Consider the following 19,768-nt stretch of genomic DNA (forward strand, 5'->3'; position numbering starts at 1 on the left):
CTTGGATCTCTAGGGGTAAGCATGGCTTCCTTGGTACTAGGTGTGGCAGTAGCAATGGATGCAAGGCTCCCACTTGCTCCATTAGCAACTCGCTCCTTTGCATGTAACTTTTTCTTCAATACAGGGAACCATTTAGGGACTCCATGGTTTTGGAAATAAGTATCCTCAGTATGGCGGGTTTAACTGTAGAAAGTACACTTTAAATCATCTTTATTTTTACAAGTAAAAGGACGGGAAGTTGTCGATGAAGGTGAGACATACAGTTAGCCAGCAGAGAGTGGCCGTGACAGCATGCCTACGGACGGTGTCGGGATTCCTCCTTGGCTGCCGACACTACTTCCTCCCATCATGGTAGCATGACGTTGGGCTTCACACCTAACAATAGAAAACACCTCATCAACTGATGGTAGAGGTTGAGTTCTGAAAATATCACTACATACGTTATCAAATACGTCATCAAGTCCCGCCAGGAAGGCATAAATCTGGTCCAATTGGATCTTCTCTTGAAGCATCTTCAAGCCAATAGCACACTCCATCTTAATCGATCTTTGATCCAGTTCTTGCCATACTACTTTGAGATCGGCATAGTACACACTAATAGGATGCCTTTCTTGACGAAGTCGAAACGACTTTACTTTCAACTCATAAATCTGAGAAATATCAGAACCATCATAATATGTCTGAGCAACTTCTTACCATACTTCTTTAGCAGTACGAAGATGGATGAAAAACCCCATGATGGTAAGATCCATGGAATTAATCAACCACCATTTCACAATTGCATTCCCAGTTTCCCAAGTTTCATACTTGACACTTTCTTCCTTGGGTTCCTTGATACTCCTTATCATGAACCCTTTCTTACCACGCCCAATGATCTGCATCTCCAATACTTTGGACCAAAGAGGATAATTTGATCCATGGAGTTTTATGGTATTCGGTATGTTTGAAGCATCATTATGTATCACTACAGGGCTCACAACTGAATTGTTGGTGGTCGCACGTGAACCACCATCCAACTTCAGCAGTGGGTTTTCTTCGACCCTAGCCATCGCAACAGCACGCATAAGCAACAAAGAACACAACAGTAATCTCGGCTTGCTACAGGATGCAACAAAGAACAAAAGACTTGCTGTTTTTTTTGCATGACAGTAGCAGCACAGTGGGAATTTTTTTCTAGGGTTACAACTCGACTCTGCTGCCAAATAGAATTTTACGGCTTAATTTTTCATGTATTCCATAATTCTGAATATAAGTACATATAATCCTTGTTACATAAGGAAACAATAAAGGACACAAATATATCTTTCCTAAAACATGACTCTAATATTTACACAATATTTACATTCTCTTTCTCCTAAATATTGCCTTATGCCAATAAATTCAGATACAAAACTAAATAGCAAAAAGAGCCTAAAATCCAAAGCACAAATTGCATAGATTTGATCCACTTCATCAATTTCATCCTTCCATGGTGCCTTCTAAACCTCATTGATACTCAGGCTCAACTTCTGCTAGCCTAGCCTAGACAAACTTTGTTCTAGAAACTCTTTCTGGCAGCTCATGTGCGACCACTCCTTTCTGAACTCCGTCGCTACCACCCACTTCATGATCTCATGGAGGCAGATGGTTCTGAAAGGAATCGTGTCAATCACAATGTTATGGTCGCTGATCGATTGATTTGTTGGGATCTGGTGCTACTCGCCATCACTAATGATTGCTTCTTCATTGCAGAGAAAAATGGGAGATATGGGAGGAGAGAAGGACAAGAGAGAGTGGAGAGAGATGAAAGAAAGCTAGGAAAGAAGAGAGTAAACAAGGACAAGAGAGAGTCAGAGAGGAAGAGGGAAGGAAAATAATAAATTGAAGCGAAAGAAGGATAGAATAATTATTTTCTGACTAACCTAACCCATGTGGCATGCTTCATTGACCTATGTATAATTATTATAAATATATTTTTTGATTATGTCCAAAATAAAACCGGACAATTTTTATATGGCTAAATTATTAAAAATTCTATTGACCTTTGGCTAAATAACCTTTATTATAGAGTAGTGTTATCCACACACCATTTTTACTTTTCACACCTCTATCAAAATTTAACCGTTGGATCAAATGAATTAAAGACGATTAATAAGAAAAAATTAACAAGGATATGTGGGAGGCAGAAATGAGTGTGAATAGCACTATCCTTATTACAATGCCCCCGTTACTGTCGGTTGAAAACGTAAAACTCCATCTCGTATGATCCCTGTAAATATAAATACGGGATCAGAATATGAAACTTTGAGAAGAAGGTTCATATGCCAAAGAGTTGGCTGCAACAGCTGCAGCAGTTGAGCTTAGAAACTTGGTTGAACAAGTAACCAAGCCCTTTTATCAAATGCTGCTGCAAAGGAGGTTCAGTGCCTACCAAATTGTCACAGATCTACTTCATCTGATTTCAAGAGAAATAGCTTAAATGGTCCTCGAGGCCAGGAAAGGCCAGATGATGTAGTTTTGGCCGCCAAAGAGAAGCTTCTCTCTGGAAAAGGAAGCGTCCGAGACAGATCAGACAGACAGAAGGTGATTTACGATGAACGTTGGACAAAGTAAAACGTCGATTTTATTTGGAAAATGAGCTGACAAATATGAAATCGAGAAATTCTGGAGATCACTTGACGTAATGGCTGGCGATTCAGATGTTATGTTCAAAGACGATGAAATCCGTGAAAACCTGAATGAGATGAGATGAGATAGGTACATTACAAGATTTAAACCAGCATCATTCTCAAATCCAGGAAGAGCTTTGGAAACGATAGCAGACGAGATGAACCTTTCTTGTAACTCAAGATTCATGCAACCAGTTCAGTAGAGATGGATCAGGGGTGTAGCTATACATGAATAGAATCTATATAACGGATACCTGTATTATCGGGTACTACAACATACAAAACTAACCTCTCTTTTCCTTCTCTGCTGGAGTAACAGACAAAATAACTGTTGTAAAACTCCTAGGAGCATATAAGTGTATGTATCGGCTACATGAACTTGTACAAAGCTATTTCCCTTTCAACGCTGTCAGTCTCTGGACTGAAGCCTTCACTGTGTACCACCTTATTGATCATAAGCAGGACAATGCTGTTCCAGGATACCCAAATTGGCAACAAAAGGCTGAGAAATACCGTCACAGAGTTCACGATCCACTCTGAAAAAAGAGTTTTCCAATGAGAAAACCCTCACCACATACATTAAACGAAAAACAAATTTATTAAACAACAGGTCACGACTTTGGAAGTCTTTTGCAATTTGTAGGAGCCCATCCAATTCTCTGGTTCTCGTTGTCATATATCACCATTTTATCTTGCATAGTAATATCTGTAAATAGGAAACAAAAGATAAGATGTTGAACACAGAACAAAAAGAAAGGGCCAAATTGCACCAATAGTCTGTGCAGTTTACTCGGATTTTCCAATTTGTCCCTATAGTATGTTTTGTTAATTTTTCATCCTTGGGGTTTCGTTTCAATTTCACTTTAGTCCAATCTGTCAACAAAATGGAAGGACTTCTGCCTCATTTGACGGATTGAACTTACGGTGGCAACAAAATGAAACTACAAGGACAAAAATGCAACAATAGAAACTACATGGATGAAAGTGGAAAAATCCAAATAAACTAAAGGGATTAATAGTAAAATTCAGCAAAAAAAAAATAAATAAATAAATAAAGGACAGAAGGTATTTGTTTTGTTAGCATTAGCTACCTCCAATGATATTCATATTTCCCAGTCCCACTTCAGTGCCATTCAAAATCCCCAAGCATACATTGCCATGTTTCTGATGATGAAGAAATTGTTAAATGTTCCTTTTCAAGTAATTTTTTTCTCAATTACTAAGCAAAACAAAACAAAAAAAAAAAAAAGAAAAAAAAAAAGGAAAATAGGGTGCTCACTGTAACTATAAGATAAGCTTCGGGCGATAACTGCAGCTGAACAGTCTTAGCTTTAGTAAAGCTCAGTGCTAAGGGCTTGAAAAAGTTCTTTGCGTCGCCAACAGATTTGAAAGGTTTGCTACCTTTCCAGCAAATTGGGAGGGATTGATCCTTAGTTGCATCCTTCAGAGGCTTCCCATTTAAATCATTTCGCACCTGATTGCATGAATTGATGGTTAGTTTTATGTATAAGTCATTAACAAGTAACTAAACTAAGAACGGTCTCCTTTGTTTCTTTCTCACCAGATTAATGAGTGCCTTGTAAGCTTGTGAATTGAAATAAGTGTAAGAGCTTCCACTATCAAAAACCATGTTAAGGCCCTTTACACCGGTAGACTTTCCATTAAAGACAAGTTCCGCTGGTCCAGATGAGTAGTGCTCTCTATGAAATTGGCAAAGATGGATTAAATACAAATTGGAATGGTATGTGATCATTCAAAAGAACGACTAATCCTATATGAGAAGGTAAATAGGATTTACTAAGAGCACTCACTGGAATGAATTCTGCAACATTGGTGTCCACATGACTCCAGAAGAAGGGACAAGATCATCCCCAAAGAAAAGAAATCCTCCGCCTTGCCCACTTAGACAGTGACCCACAACATTTCGCGTTAAACCTAGGCGACTTAGTTGTGAAACAATGCTGGCCTTTCCATTAGCTAGGCCAATGACTCCTGAGGTGGCAGGTGTGTTTAAAACATTAATTTTTTGATCATATCCACACCTACGGACAACAGGAACAGCAAAGATTATAAGACCTTAACTCAGAAATACATAAGGTGCCAGTATAGTAGCAAGTAATTGACTTAACATGTTCTAGGCATTCAATTTCAACCTTGACACATTAGATTTATTTATTTGGGCATTTCAACACCAAACAACCTGAAGTTTATAAATGGGATACGTAACGAAATTTCAAAATTCAAATATATAAAGGAAAAAACATGATCATAACCAGAAGAAAATGTTCAGTGTAAAAATTCTATAATACTGCTAAATGATATACAAATCAAGAACTGAATACGCACCCAAAGGCCAAACGAGGACTGAGTCGAGAGCCATTGGTGAATTTCAGGGGGAAGTAGTCATTGACCAGCACACCAAGAGATGACCCGTGATCAGCATATTCGACCTCATAGTCGCATTGATCATCTGGGGTTTTGCATGGGTAGCTTGAGTTGAATGCAACACAAAGAGGGTGTCCACATCCCAGAAGATTGTTGCTGGGTTTATAAAGATGCTCACGGGGCTGCAAATGAGCGCACATACACACAAACGCATGGTGAGAACAGTCATCAAAATGTTAGTCTCACGGTTTCAGAATCCAATAAAGTTTTACCTTGGTACAACCAGTACAAGGAGCATCACATTGGACCCAGGTAAGGTCACTGCCAGTATCAATATCGAGGTCGAAACGCTTGGCTGGGTGGCCTATGGTGATGGACACAGAGTAGTAACTGTGGAGTGAAAGTACAATCAAATCTTGAAACCGTTCACACGCATCAAAAAAAAGAAAGAACAGATAAAAATGGAGGCAGAAGAAAACACAGAATACCAATTCATGGCATCCAAGTCCAACAAATCTTACCCTAAGAGATTACTGTAAAGCATTAAATTAGGGAATTGTTATTGGCTCTCCAAAAATCTCATTTTGCACTTCAAACTTTCTATAATAAGAAATAAATATACGCTTGTAAGAAGTGTAGAATAAGGTTTTTTGAGTGCTATTAACAGTTCCATTAATTGAACTTTTTTGAACAAAAGATACATGCAGGATGCAATAAGTGGAAGTAAAAGAGATCGAAATTTTTTAGTACAAAATTAGATAAAGAAAAGAAAATGAAAAGGGGTTGGCAAATTTTCACCTTTTCTGCAATAATAACTTTAACTTTTGAGCGAGAGAGAGAAAGTTCAGGCAACAAAAACAACAAATCAGAATTTGGTGAAAAGGGCATTCGAAGGACAAGCAAAGAGACTGAGTCAAAATATGAATCAATCAGTAGATTATGCCAACGGCTCATCAAACCAAGAAAAACCCAAAAAAACCCAATACCAAATGGATAACATATATCCAAGAACTTGTAAAGATTTGAAAAATACAGAGTTAATAACCGACTTGGTGAATATATGAAGGATTAAGCATTAATCCGAATTAATCAACCCCAATAACCAATAAGAGAAATTGAACCAACAAAACCAAGACAACCCCACTAAAAATCTGATAAATGCAGTGACTTAGATAACTAAAAAAGCTTAAAAGGAACAAGATTTGAAAGCCTAACAAGAAAGAAACCAAACGAGGGTGCGAAAAACAAATCATACCCAAGAGGATAAACGTTTCCGTGAAGGGGAAAAACAGCGGAAGAACCAGATTTCTGCAACTGGCCCGACTTTCTATTGGTTGGGGGCTGATTGGCTGCCGAGAAAACACAGGGAATACTTGCGGACAGAACCAGAAGGAAGAAGGCCGTCAATGGGAGCAGTCTGTTGGTTTTCTTCTCAGCACCCATCAGAATCTGTCCTCTTTCTCTTCCAATCGGTGGGTTACGATCGAAATTCCAGAAAAGAGTTCGAAGGTTTTGGATCAGAGAAACGCAGGAATTCAAGAAAAAAGGAAATGGCCCTTGAGAGCTTCGAGTCTCAGGTCTACTAGTCTTATAGTCAACTGGCGTGTCGGCGGTGGAAATTGGGTGTTTGGAAGTTTCCGAGAGAGAGAAACACCCGCGTCGAAAACGCGGTGGATGCGAAAATGTCCAAGTGGTATATGTTAATGTGACTCGTAGTTTCGAAAGGGCAAATTGATCATTGGAATTTTTTTGGGTCAATATTAGGGGTGGGCACGGTGCGGTTCGGTGCGGTTCCACCCCTAAATTGGAACCGGAACCGAAATATATTAACGGTTCGATTCGGTGCGGTTCTACTTAAATTTATGACTAGAACATTACGGTTCGGTCTACACCGGTTCCGATTCGGTTCTTGCCGGTTTACGGTTCCTAATAATAAATTATTTGAACACCAAATCATTATGCATTCAAATACATCTTCTAAAACTGATTACATAAAGTTGCATACAACGCATCTTTTTTAATGCAAATGTCTTTGGTAGTGGCACCAAGTCAACAAAAAGAGACAACTAAAATACATATGCACTGGTCAATCAGTTAACAAACAAAAAAATGATGAAACAAATTGCAAGTTTTTAGACTTCAGAGAGCAAGCAAGAAGCAGCAGCTGCTGTACACAATTTTTCAACCTATTATACCATGACATGTGTGTGTGTGTATATAATTTATTTATTTATTATTAATAAAACGGTTCGGTTCGGTTCGGCCGGTTCTTGGTCATTCGAAACCGGAACCGGAACCGGTTTGAACGGTTCGGTTCGGTTTTTCACTCAAAGTTGACTTTTCCGGTCAACACGGTTTTTTTCGGTTTTTTTTCTTACGGTTCAATGCGGTTTTGCGGTTTGGCGGTTTTTATGCCCACCCCTAGTCAATATCCAAAGACTGTTAGTTTTTTATGAGTTTCAACCCCACACCAAGTTCAAGACGAGGATTCTAACCACGAGAGGAAAATTCAACTTGTCTTTCACTTTGTTTTAATTTGTCATCTGATATTTTAGTCTTTTAGTTACGAGACTGATGGATAAAAAAGATAGGTCAGTGGGTATAACAGCTCAATATTAGATTCATTTACCTATTGCCTGTTGGTTTTCAGTTTGAGAATTGTTAATAGCAGTTTAAAAGGTCGTCAATATTTCTTTTTCTTTTTCTGTCTTTAGTGGATCGTGACTTTTTTACCGTGTTTTCATTTTAAATGTTGTTGAAAGTAATACTATTTAGACACAAACCGATTACATGGTTGATAATCTCGATAATATAGGTGAGTCTTACTTGTATTAGAGAATATTTCAACAATGTGATTAATTTTGTGTCTAAATAGTAGTATTACTATGTAAAAATGGTTAAAAGTTGAAAGACTCTTTAGATGGGATTTAAGGCAAGAGATTTAGGTGTTTATTTCCCTTAATGTAGTCCCACTTTATAGTTCTAAAAGACTACTTAAATCAAAAGTTGGGTTAGGTTCATTATTAAGAAAAAAAAGTGTGGTCAACATCAAAAGGTGCACATTTCTTCTTCGATTGTGTTGTTTTATGAACCAATTAAAATGTAGTGGGTTAGAAAGTTTTGTAATTGCACGAAATGACATGCCAATGAAACTTTCCTAGTTTTGCAACGGGTCAGTAGAAAGGCTCCCATCCATTTTTCCCTTTTGCAAGGAGAGCAACACATATATAATTAGTTTATCACTCCGTAGCGTTCCAATTTAATAATACATTGTTATATGGAACAAAAAACTTACGCATAACAATGCATTATTGGACAAAAAAGACTAAATGACGATAAACCTATTTCATGTAAATCAATGCATTATTAGACAAAAAAGGCTAAATGACGATAAACCTATTTCATGTAAATCATTCTCCTTTGCAAGATGGGGTGGATACTTGAATTCTTATCATACATGGCATAGATATATAGGGCCATTTTGCATTGTAGGTAAAGACCAAATAATAAGTTTGACCTAAAACTAAAAGACCTAACAAAATAAGCGATTCCAAAGGAGTTCTTGTATATTATATATTTATATATATAGAGTATACTTCTGTTCATCTAAAATGTAATGGCTTGGATGAAAGTAGAGAAGGCCTGTGATAAGCAAACAGAAGAAGAGATCAACATAGGGGCAGTTTTTCTTCATGACTACATGCACCGAGTGCCTTGCACAATTCATTCTTAGATTAATCTACCAGTTAAAAATTAATTATTGGTGATCGTTGTAATTGATTTAACAATTAAAAAGTATCGACATTCAGTGCTACTAGACATCAAAGAAAAATAAGAATTTTAACGAAACACTTCTGGTACTATTCACTTTTAACAAAAATGACATTTCTACTCTAAAAAGTCACTCCTGGTGCTATTCACTTACAACACATGTTTGTCCATTTGATTAAAACTCAAAATTTTCAATTCATTTTCATTAGTTTTTCTAAGAAAAATGGGCTTAATGAGGCTTACCTATATTAAAAAATGAGAAGAAAGGTGCAAATCTAAAATGTCATGTCATTATGAAAAGTTAGGTTCTTAGTGCAGAAAATCATTAGTTATGTTTGCTTATGATCTCTTATTTAAAGAGAATATTGGCACGAGGATATTTGGTATTTTATCTGGAAGATTAAGGATATGTTTGGTACTCTATTTGAATCTAACTTTTTAAATTTAAAAATAATTTTTAAGTTTTAGACTTTAAAAACTTGTTTGGTATGACTATTTCAAAAACTGAACTCAAGACTAACTCAAAAATATAGTCTATTCTCTAAAAACATAAAAAGTGTTGTAGCTTATTTTATCTGACAAAAAGAATAGGGCCGGCGGAAAGGGTAGATAAATAAAGAGAGATGTGTTTGTAGAATTGTTGGGGAATGTGTGTGTTATCCCTCCTACATAGTGCCTTTATTTATAGTAGTAAAAGGAAAGAAGATATTCCTACATCCCCAAGGAATACAAGTTGTAATAGGAAAAGATAACTAGAATTAAATCTAATCTAGGATTTACACAATCATACTTAAACTAGGAAAGTTTACAACACTCCCCCTTGAGTGTGTAAATACTCAAGGTAGATTTCACATCAAACAGAAGTTGACGAAGTCGACTCGTCGACATTGATTCTAAGGAACAACGCTTATTCTCAATAAGGTAGGAACTTGCATAAGTAAGTAAGTCTCGCTAAAAAACCCTAAGGCTATGACAAAAACCCGAGGAAGGACAAAATCCATAGTCTAAGGAAAAATGCGTGAGAAATGCAAAGTCAAAAGAAACGTCTACGTCATCAAGGATATGACCAGCCCTAGGTGGGTGCCTCTTTAAAACCTAGTTAGGTAGCAAAAACCCAGTGGGAAAAATGCTCCTAATTGTAGGGAAAAAGAGTGCATTAAGATCAAGCAAGTATCTTCAGGAAACTCCCCCTGAATTTGACGCAATTCCAAAGAGAAATAGCAAAGTTACAACTCAGAAAGTTTGCACATACCAATTCCATGAACAAGCTTCTGAATCGTCATCTTCTGCAGTGATTTGGTGAAGAGGTTGATCAAATTGTCTTGTAAACGGATTTGCATGACTTCAATCTTCTGATCCTCTTGTTGTTGATGTGAAAAGAAAAACTTCGGTGCAATGTGCTTGGTGTTGTCTCCTTTAATGTAACCCTTCTTGAGTTGTTCGATGCATGATGCATTGTCTTCAAAGATCGTCATCAGGATATCAACGCACGGGATAAAGATCACAGGAGCTTCGAATATGGCCCACAACTGCTCTCAACCAAAAGCATTCCTGAGTTGCTTTATGCAAGGCGAGAATTTCAGCATGGTTAGACGAAGTGGCAACTAAGGTCTGTTTAGTTGACCTCCAAGAAATTGCGGTGCCTTCAATGGTAAAGACATAACTTGTTTGAAACGCGCCTTGTGCGGATCAGATAAGTATCTTGTGTTAGCATAACCAATAAGGCGAGAATCGACTCAAGAAGCAGGGTGTGTGGCATCACTCGAGGATCCGTAAGGATAGAACAAACCCAAATCCGTAGTACCCTTAAGGTAATGGAAAATGTCATTCACGCCAGTCTAGTGTCTGCGTGTAGGTGCATTATTATATCTTGCCAAAAAATTAATAGCGAAGGAGATGTTGGGTCTAGTGCATTGAGCTAAGTACAATAAAGCACCTATCGTACTTAGATAAGGAACTTCAGGCTCCAAAATCTCTTCATCATCCTCTTTCGAACGGAACGGATCTCGTTTTGCATCTAGCGATCGAATGACCATAGAAGTACTCGAAGGCTTCGCTTTATCCTCATTAAAGTGGCACAACACCTTATGGGTGTAGTTCGATTGATGTACTAGGATTTTATCCGAACAATATTCTATCTCGAGACTGAGACAGTATCGAGTCTTACCTAGATCTTTCATCTCAATTTCTAACTTCAGGTGCGCAGTAGTTTTTGCGAACTTTTCAAGAGTTTCGATGAGGTTCATGTCATCGACATATACTGCAACAATCGTAAATCCGGAATGTGTCTTCCTAATGAACACACAAGGGCATAGTTCATTGTTCACATATCCCTGACTAGTCAAATACTCACTCAGACGGTTATACCACATTCTTTCGGATTGCTTCAAACCGTAAAGTGAACGTCTCAGCCGAATTGAGAGCATGTTCCGGGTAGAGTGAACATCTCAGCCGAATTGAGAGCATGTTCCAGGGTTTGGAAATATTTGAGCCAATCAATGTAAGTCTTTCCAGAACTTTCATATAGATTTCCGTATCAAGATCCCTATAGAGATACGCGGTTACTACGTCCATTAGCTGCATATCAATAAACGGATTTTCACTGGATCGGAGCCTTTCGGAAATCCTCCCCTTTTGGGGGATTAAGCATTCCTTTGAACGCAATGAGAAGATCTAGGGTTGGAAATCACGAAGAGGATTCCCAGACCAACTACTTTTTCAGAAACTACCAAACTGATAAAGTAGCAAAAAGTTATCACATCCATAACGGGTGAATAAGTTTCTTCATAGTTAATCTCAGGGCGTTGTGAGAAATCTTGTGCAACAAGACGAGCTTTGTAACGCACAATTTCGTTCTTCTCATTACGCTTCCGAACGAAAACCCACTTGTAGCTAATGGGCTTCACATGTGGAGGAGTAGGAGCTATAGGTTTAAACAACTTACGTTTCACAAGCGAATCGAGTTCAACTTGGATTGCTTGGTTCCAGTTTGACCAATCAGTTCTACGTCGACATTCATTAACGGAACGCGATTCAATATCATCGCTCAACATGATCTCAGTAGCTACTGCAAATGCTAAGACATCGTCGACATTCATCTCATTTCTACGCCACACATCATCTAAGCTAGCATAATAGAACAAGATCTCATGATTCTTAAGATGAGGATTCATCTCTTCAAGGACGCTTCTATAATCTAGAATTTCCTCATGAGTTAGATAAAATGAGTAAGCAATAGTCGGATTCACAGTAGGTTCTTCGGGACCTTATGTCGGGGGTTTCCTCTTCCGGAGGTGTGAATTCTTTGAACCAAGAGGTCTGCCATGCTTTTGTATAAGGGCAGATGATTGGCTAGCTGTTAATGTACATGGATCACCAAGATTGGCATCCCAGACCTCCAGGAGGGAAGTTCGTCATACATTTGGTACATCCATCTTTGTAGGCGTATTTGCAGCTAGAATATGTGATCTTGGCATGTGCGCTAGATCGATGAAAGCATCTGGCATACTCTGAGCTATGCTCTGGAGATCTAATATGTGTTGCACTTCAGTTTTAGACTGAGCGATGTGGGGATCTAAATGAGACAAAATGGGAGTCACCCACGATAATTCACGTCATTTTTCAGGAATGTTGACATTCTTATCTCCCCCTAACGATGGGAGGACTATCTTATAAAAGTGACAATCCGTGAAACTAGTAGTAAGTAGATTGCCTGTCAAAGGTTCTAAGTAACGAATAATCGAAGGATAATCATATCCGACATAGATTCCCATCCTTCGCTGAGGCTTCATTTTTGTATGGAAGGGCGGCGAGATCGGCACATATACTGCACAACCAAAAACACGCAGATGCGATATGTCAGGTTCATATCTGATAACCAACTGAATGGTGCTATATGGTTATGTCACAATAGGCCTCAGGTGGACCAACTTTGTTGCGTGCAATATTGCATGGCCCCGAGCAGCAATCAGGAGCTTGGTACGTATGACCAACGATCGAGCAATCATTTGTAAGCGCTTAATGAAAACATATGCCAGGCCATTTTGGGTGTAAGCATAGGGTACATGATGTTCAACTTCAACCCTAACCGACATGTAATAGTCATCAAAAGTTTTAGATGTGAATTTTCCAGCATTATCCAATTGAATAAATTTAATCGGATAATCAGGGTGGTGAACCCTGAGCTTGATAACCTGAGCCAGCAGTTTGAAGAATGTTGTGTTCCTTTTGGACAACAAGTACATGTGTGGAAGCGTCAACCAAAACCATAAAGTATCTAAATGGTCCACAGGGAGGGTGAATTGGTCCACAAATGTCCCCCTGAATCTGGTATAGAAAAATGGGAGGATTCGAATGAATCTTGTCATAATAAGCTTTCCCATGGAACATGTTTGACATACGATTCCTTGGATCGAACCTAAACTTCAGGTTAGTGGATGCCTGTGTGATGATTTGAAGATATGACACATCGCTATTCGTCCAAGATGTCCCAAACGATCATGGTAAAGTGTAATTTTATGCACGGTCCCAGTAGTAGGGCCGGCCACATAATGGCTTTCTATGGGGCGCATAGCGGTATATAGACCACTCGGGATATGCTCCATCTTTTCTATAATACACTTCTGGCCATATTCATAGGAAGTTATGCACAGAAATTCAACTATGTTTTCTACGTGGGTTTCAGCGTAGTAATTGTTATCTCTAATGTCCTTGAAACTCAACAATGTTCTTCTGGAATGCGGAGAATAGATTGCCTCATAAAGGGTCAAGATTGTACCTTTGGACAACATTATACGTGCTTTACCGTGTCCTTTTATCATGTTGGATGTGCCTGATATGGTTGTCGAATGTGCATTCTTAGGTATGAAGTTAGTGAAATAGATGCGTTCATGCAAAACTGTGTGCGTGGTTGCATTATCTGCCAGACAACTAACTTCCCTGCTAGTCATACCTAGAATGAAAAATTAATTTGAATCGGTCACATGCATAAAAGTTCTAAAAACAAATATCAATTCAAAATAATTTCATTTATTCAAGGATGGTAATTAATTAAAACTTAATATCCAAAAAAAATCACCAACAAATAATCCAAACATAAAGGAAAATTGTTAAAAAATCGACCAAAAACAAAGGAGGGGTTTGGCCACTAGGTGGAATTAGGCCCCATTGTCTTATTTCAACTAAAAAAAAAAAAAAATTACGTCTAAGATTCTAATCTTCCATAGGGGTGGTATCCTCTTGAAAGTCAAAACCTCCATCTTCGTAGTCTCCGGTTCGTCCACTTGCACAAAGTTTGATTCAAACTTCTTATGACGAGAATGATATTCATCTACAACCTTCTTGGGAGCTTGACAAACACAGGACCAATGGTCTTTTGAACCACAACAATATCACATATCCACATCTATGGTTTCAAGTGCTTTGCCTTTATTCTTGAAGTTCGGGGCCTTGGGATCGAGGTTTGAGCGCTTTTGGGCCTTGTTTCCTCCCTTGGATGGGCCTTGACTCTGTTGAACTTGGTGGGATGCCTTTTGGCCGCCCCTACCATGCCTTTTTTGGCATTTTGGGCATTGGTTTGTGCTATAATGTGCTTCAGGCACATAAGTTGCCTAGTAGGTCGAGCTTGATGATTCTTCATCAACAATTGGTTCTACTTTTCAGCGAGAAGTAAAACAGAGATCAAATCCAAGAACTTAGTGAACTTTTGACTCGTATATTGTTGTTGCAGGACAATATTAGAAGCAGAGAATGTCGAATAGGTTTTCTCCAGGAGATCATCTTCGGTCAAAGTTTCGTTACAAAACTTGAGAAGTGATCGGATTCGACAAACTTCAGAATTATATTCATTATAGACTTAAAGTATTGGAAGCGCAAATGATGCTAGTCATGTCTTGCTTTAGGCAAGAATATGTCATTGTGGTGATCAAAACGATCAACCAAAGCGACCCATAGTGCACGTGGATCCTCATCAGCAAGATACTCAATTTGCAAGGTGTCATGGATATGTCTTCAAATGAAGATCATAGTAGTGGCTTTTTCAGCTTTGCCAACAGGGTTTTCCGTCTCTTCTTCAATAACGGGACATAAGTTCTTTGCAGTGAGATGAAGCTTCACATCTTGGACCCACTTGAGGTAGTTCCTTCCAGAAACCTCTAAAACGGTGAAGTCGAGTTTGTTCAAATTCGACATGTTCCTATCACAAAATAGATGGACAAGATGTGGTTAGTGTAATGGAGAAAAAAATCAATCCATTCGCATAGGAGTAAAACATACAAGTTCTAATAGACATGTATTAGTTTAATTTTGCATGAAAAAAAAACTTAAGGTTTTCAAACAAGGCATGTTTATAAGAAACTTTAGGTTTCAAAATAATTATGAACTTCAGGTTCATATATTCATGCAGGCAAACATAAATATATACACATAAATATGCAACAAAAATAAGCAAAATAGAACTTTAGGTCTATAATTATAATTGAATTAACTATTTGGGCCTAAAATATAAAACCCATTGGGCCTAAAATAATTAGGCAAATAAAACTCGGGGCCCAAAGGAAAAACCTAAGCCCACGGGTGGCTTAAGAAAATGCGGTCCGTGTGGCGTTTCTCAGGTGAGGCTTCATGCCTACGGGGAGGAGAGGAATGAAACAGGCCGCAACAGGTGAGCCCCAAAAAAAAAATCGACAAAGGCTAGGGAGATGGGCTACTGCAGGCAAGCCTAAAACAAAAGTAAAAACAATTCATATGGGCTGCTTCAGGTAAGCCCAAAAACAAATTTTTTTTTTTTTTTTTTACTTTGCAGGCCAATGAAATAGTTGGGCCCAGGGGAGGATGTGATCCAGTGCATCGCATCGTTTGGGGACATCATAGCCCTCAGGCTGGTGCTTCACGTGGGCTGAGCCAAAGGGTTTTGGGTCATTGCAGGTGAGCCCAAAGAATATAAAATGTTTTTTTTTATTTTTTCGGTTTAATGGTCGGATTGGGCTTGGAAAAACAAGCCCAAAGAGAAAAAAATTCTTGCCCGAGATTATACGTGGCCCAGATTGGGGTCGGGTTTTGGACCAAGAAACCTAGCAAAGCTAAGGAGTGTCGCCAGGGAAGAACACCAGTGTCGCCACTGTGGGTGGCCAAATATTGGACGAGGGGAACTCGGGACACCTATGTTAGGTGTTATTGACCATAATAATGAATTGAAGATTGGAAATCTCAACGATTCAACCAAAACCTTGAAAATTAGAATCGGAATTTCAAAAAATTCGATAAGAGTCAAAGGAATCTTCAACCAAGGGACATCGTGGATGATCTTCAGGTCGTCGGGGGTAGCCGAGGTGGCTGGGCATGGCTGCAGGCCATGCAACACGGTGGCTGAAGGGTAGCGACACCTTTTGGGTGTCAGGTTCGAGATTTTAGGCTAGGAGCAGAAGCTCCAACTAGGTTCTTGGCTCGGGGAAGAGGCCTATCTTCATGGATGGTGGAGGTCACGAGTTCGAAAAAACCTTAGGTTTCCTGATTTTGATTTTTTTTTTCTTTCTTTTTTTTTTCCTTTTTTTCAATTCAATTCATATATGATTTAATTTGATGCATATGCAATTCATTAATTTGATGCATGTACATATATTTGATGCAATTCATGGCAAATATCAAATTCACATCATTCAACAATTATGAATATAATGCATACACAATTTATGTAAAATCTAAAATTCAAAAAACATGAAGTTGGGTCATGCATTGTGGTGAATGTTCATGTTATCAGGGCTGCAAAAATATCGAGATAAAAATCGTTGTTTTGAAAGAACCTGATTGCATAATGATAAGGATCAACTGGTTTGATGTAGAAAAATTCTTCAACGTCAAATTCCTAAGCTCAGTGTTAGGAGCGTGCTGATAACCTGTTGTAGCCTATTTTATCTGACAAAAAGAATAGGGCCGGCGGCAAGGGTAGAGAAATAGAGAGAGATGTGTTTGTAGAATTGTAGGGGAATGTGTGTAGACCTGGCAATTTATTACACGACACGTTAACACGACACGTAAACGACACGAAAATAACGGGTTTCGGATCAACACGATAACTAATCGGGTCATTATCGGGTCACACGATAATAACCCGTTAATAACGGGTCCTTAACAGGTTTACACGAGAGTGACACGCGGGTAACCTGTTTCGACACGATAAGAAAAATGCTATTTTGATGATTTTAATTTTTTAAACTACTAAAAAAAACTTACTATAAAATGAAATAGATGTGACATCCCGTCCCGGGATTATTAAAACGTACGTATGAAATTACAATTTTACCCCTAGTGTGTTTTTCGTCAAGTTGTGGGGTTGTTTTGTGTGTTGTGGCATGTGTTGGGCCACACACACACACACCTGCACACTCTCTGTCTTTCCCTTTCCCTCTGTCTCTCTCTCCTTCTGTCTTCTCCCTCTTCCCCGAGTCCTCTATCCTTCTTCTTCTTCCTTCGACGTACGGACGAACATCAAAACCACCCAAATCCTCACAGATCGAGGAAACCAAGGACACATATGAGCTCGTGAGGTCGAGGCAAGCTCAGCCATACCCTTTTCAGGTGAGAAACACATCGTTTTCACGTCGTTTCGACGATGGCCGTTTTGAGTACTGTTCATGCAATAATTATGCTTTGAGTTTTAGGGATTTCTGAGCTTGTGGTTGTGTTTGTGAGGTTCCCAGGAGCTTGGGAGTGGCTCGTTGGTTGAATTTGGACGTCAGGATCCTTAGTTGTGGAGTTGGCCGGTTTTGGGAAGCTTGCACAGGTATAATCTAGTGAGTTTTAGACCTTAAAATGTGTATGGTTGTGTTCTACTAGTTTAGGGCTTTATTTTGGTGCAAGAAACGTGGAAAAAGGTGGAAAAACAAGAGAGTTATAGCGATTTGCAGGTTTTCCGGCGACGGTGCCGGCGACGGCCACGGCGCCGGCGTCGGGGACTGGCCGGAGAAGAAGCAGGAATATTCCGTTAAGTTTAACGGAATATTCCTGACGGCAAGGGTTAAGTCTAACGGAATATTCCGTTAGTTGACGGAATATTCCTGACGGCGTCAACTGACGCCGTCAGTGTGCAGTGCACGTGGCCGCGCGTGGGGGCGCGTAGGGCCGTGCCTTGGCCGGCGCGTGGGGGCGCGTGCGTGGTCCAAAATTTTTTCTAAAATTATGGGCGTGATCCCGAGGTTGTGTAGATCACGTTGGTATATTCATTTGTCCATTTTGAGCAATGTATGAGAAGTTATTGCGAGAAGTTAGTTATGTGCTTTAAAGTTAACGTTTTTATAGTTGTTTCGCATTTAGGTGACACGTACCCCGAGGACGAGCGTGCACACGCGAGGCAGGGGGGCTACGACCCTTCTACATACCAGTGAGTGGGCTTTTGTTTTCCGTATATAATTATATACATATTAATTCCCAGAAATTAGTATAAATGCTTCGTTATATGCCATTTCTTTTATATATAATTGGTGGTTATGCATGAGTAGTGGCATACACGTTTAATTATATATTCAGTTATGCATATGTCATATATATTTATATGTGGGTGCTGTGGAGGCATAGGTAAGTGCCAGGTAAGCGTTCTTTAACGATTGCATTAAATAGTGGTTAGAGATGCTTAGAGAGCTCATAACCTGCACCCCCGGTGTTAGTGCTCCCGCCCAGAGTAGGGCACAGTCCTTCACGTGTTGTTCACCTCCCGCACCATACGCTCAGCTTGGATCCAAGCTAGGTGCATAGGCCTGTCGTACAGACCACAGTAGGTGGTTCCGACTCGTAGGTGACCCGCGATTATTCGCACAGTCTTCACGTGATCGTAGCACTAGAGCGTACATATGTATTACACCCAGGCCTGTCGTACAGACCACTTTAGGTGGTTCCGACTCGTGGGCAGGTTCAGTTATAGAGTTGAGATTTGAGCTCTAGATGCAGCCGTACAGGTCACGTTAGGTGACTCCGGCTGCCAGATGTTGTGACGTTGATATGATTTATACCTGGGCACTTACATTCATATTATGGCTTTGGCATGACATATCTTGAGCATGTTTGGCATACCCTTGAGCATATTGGGCATATCTATACATACGTACATATGTTATTTTCTGGGAAGTATACAGGTTTTACGGCGAGGGGTTAGAATGTATTTTGCTAAATGGTTTTCAAAGAGCTTTGTTTTTGCCCACTCACGCTTTTGTTTTGCGCCCCTCCAGGTTCTAGTTGCTTAGCCGTTGCGGTGGTTTCCCTTGAGAGCTTTTCGGTGTTCTGACAGACACTCCACATTGTAGGGTCGCCTTCGGGCGTACCACTGTTATCGTTTTTGTTTGGACTGCTCTAGACCTGCTCTGATTTTGTATCTCACTTACTAGCACTTATATTATTACCTTGTATGCTAGTTTTGAATTATTCGTACTTTTATATTAGCTTCCGCACGTGCACATGGCTACGTCACCTTTGTGTGACGGCCAGCACGCTCCAATCTCGGTCGGGGTGTGTCAATAGATATAATGAATATGTATATATTGTTTGTTAATTATTATTCTATTATTATTCTATATAAATTTTAAAATTTAAGTTTTATTTATTTATTTATTTTTATAGTATATTATAGGCAAAGATTGAGATTAAAAATCATAAAACACATTAAAAATAAAAATATCAAGTAATTTAAAAATACCAAAAACATAAAAAAATTATAATAATTAATTTCCCGCCTAATATATCAAGAGTTTCATCTATTTCCCACCTAATGTTTGGGAAATTTTGCAACCTATATCCATCCATTTCCCGCCTAATGTTTAACCCAAAGAAAAAAAATAACCAGCTTTTTTTTTTTTTTTTTTTTATCTCTTATAACATTTTAACTTGAATAAAAATAAAATACGTAATAAAAAACATAAATGTAATTTTATTATTAAATATCATCACATACTAATTGAAACATAGTCTAATTAACACTT

The 19,768-nt window shown here is 38.9% G+C and overlaps 2 protein-coding genes across 3 annotated transcripts; both read right to left on the reverse strand.

Moving 5' to 3' along the window:
- Positions 1–263: 263 nt before the first annotated feature.
- LOC137725975 (uncharacterized) lies at positions 264–1,049 on the reverse strand. Its single transcript, XM_068464826.1, has 2 exons — positions 702–1,049; positions 264–650 (listed from the first exon to the last, which is right to left on the reverse strand). Exons 1-2 carry the CDS (start codon positions 1,047–1,049, stop codon positions 264–266), a joined length of 735 nt encoding a protein of 244 aa, XP_068320927.1.
- A 1,839-nt stretch (positions 1,050–2,888) lies between these two features.
- On the reverse strand, positions 2,889–6,707 carry LOC137744522 (aspartic proteinase Asp1-like). Of its 2 annotated transcripts, XM_068484321.1 has the most exons (9): positions 6,289–6,707; positions 5,306–5,423; positions 4,995–5,215; positions 4,460–4,690; positions 4,210–4,348; positions 3,928–4,122; positions 3,740–3,812; positions 3,267–3,354; positions 2,889–3,184 (listed from the first exon to the last, which is right to left on the reverse strand). In XM_068484321.1, exons 1-9 carry the CDS (start codon positions 6,474–6,476, stop codon positions 3,094–3,096), a joined length of 1,344 nt encoding a protein of 447 aa, XP_068340422.1. In that variant the 5' UTR covers positions 6,477–6,707; the 3' UTR covers positions 2,889–3,093. The 2 variants fall into 2 exon arrangements, with proteins under 2 accessions (XP_068340422.1, XP_068340426.1); XM_068484325.1 differs by having other exon boundaries at positions 2,889–3,354; positions 6,289–6,705.
- Between the last annotated feature and the right edge of the window lie 13,061 nt (positions 6,708–19,768).

Source organism: Pyrus communis, chromosome 1, assembly GCF_963583255.1.
Source record: "Pyrus communis chromosome 1, drPyrComm1.1, whole genome shotgun sequence".
In the NCBI taxonomy this organism is placed as follows: domain Eukaryota; kingdom Viridiplantae; phylum Streptophyta; class Magnoliopsida; order Rosales; family Rosaceae; genus Pyrus; species Pyrus communis.

Excerpts from the sequence above, each read along its gene's own strand:
- LOC137725975 (XM_068464826.1), bottom strand. The coding sequence starts at position 1,049 with ATGGCTAGGGTCGAAGAAAACCCACTGCTGAAGTTGGATGGTGGTTCA. Across the intron at positions 651-701 it reads ATCTTCGTACTGCTAAAGAA|ATTTATGAGTTGAAAGTAAA; the intron begins GTATGGTAAGAA and ends GATATTTCTCAG.
- LOC137744522 (XM_068484321.1), bottom strand. The coding sequence starts at position 6,476 with ATGGGTGCTGAGAAGAAAACCAACAGACTGCTCCCATTGACGGCCTTC. Across the intron at positions 4,123-4,209 it reads ACAAGGCACTCATTAATCTG|GTGCGAAATGATTTAAATGG; the intron begins GTGAGAAAGAAA and ends TCATGCAATCAG. Across the intron at positions 3,185-3,266 it reads AATTGCAAAAGACTTCCAAA|AGTGGATCGTGAACTCTGTG; the intron begins GTCGTGACCTGT and ends CTCTTTTTTCAG.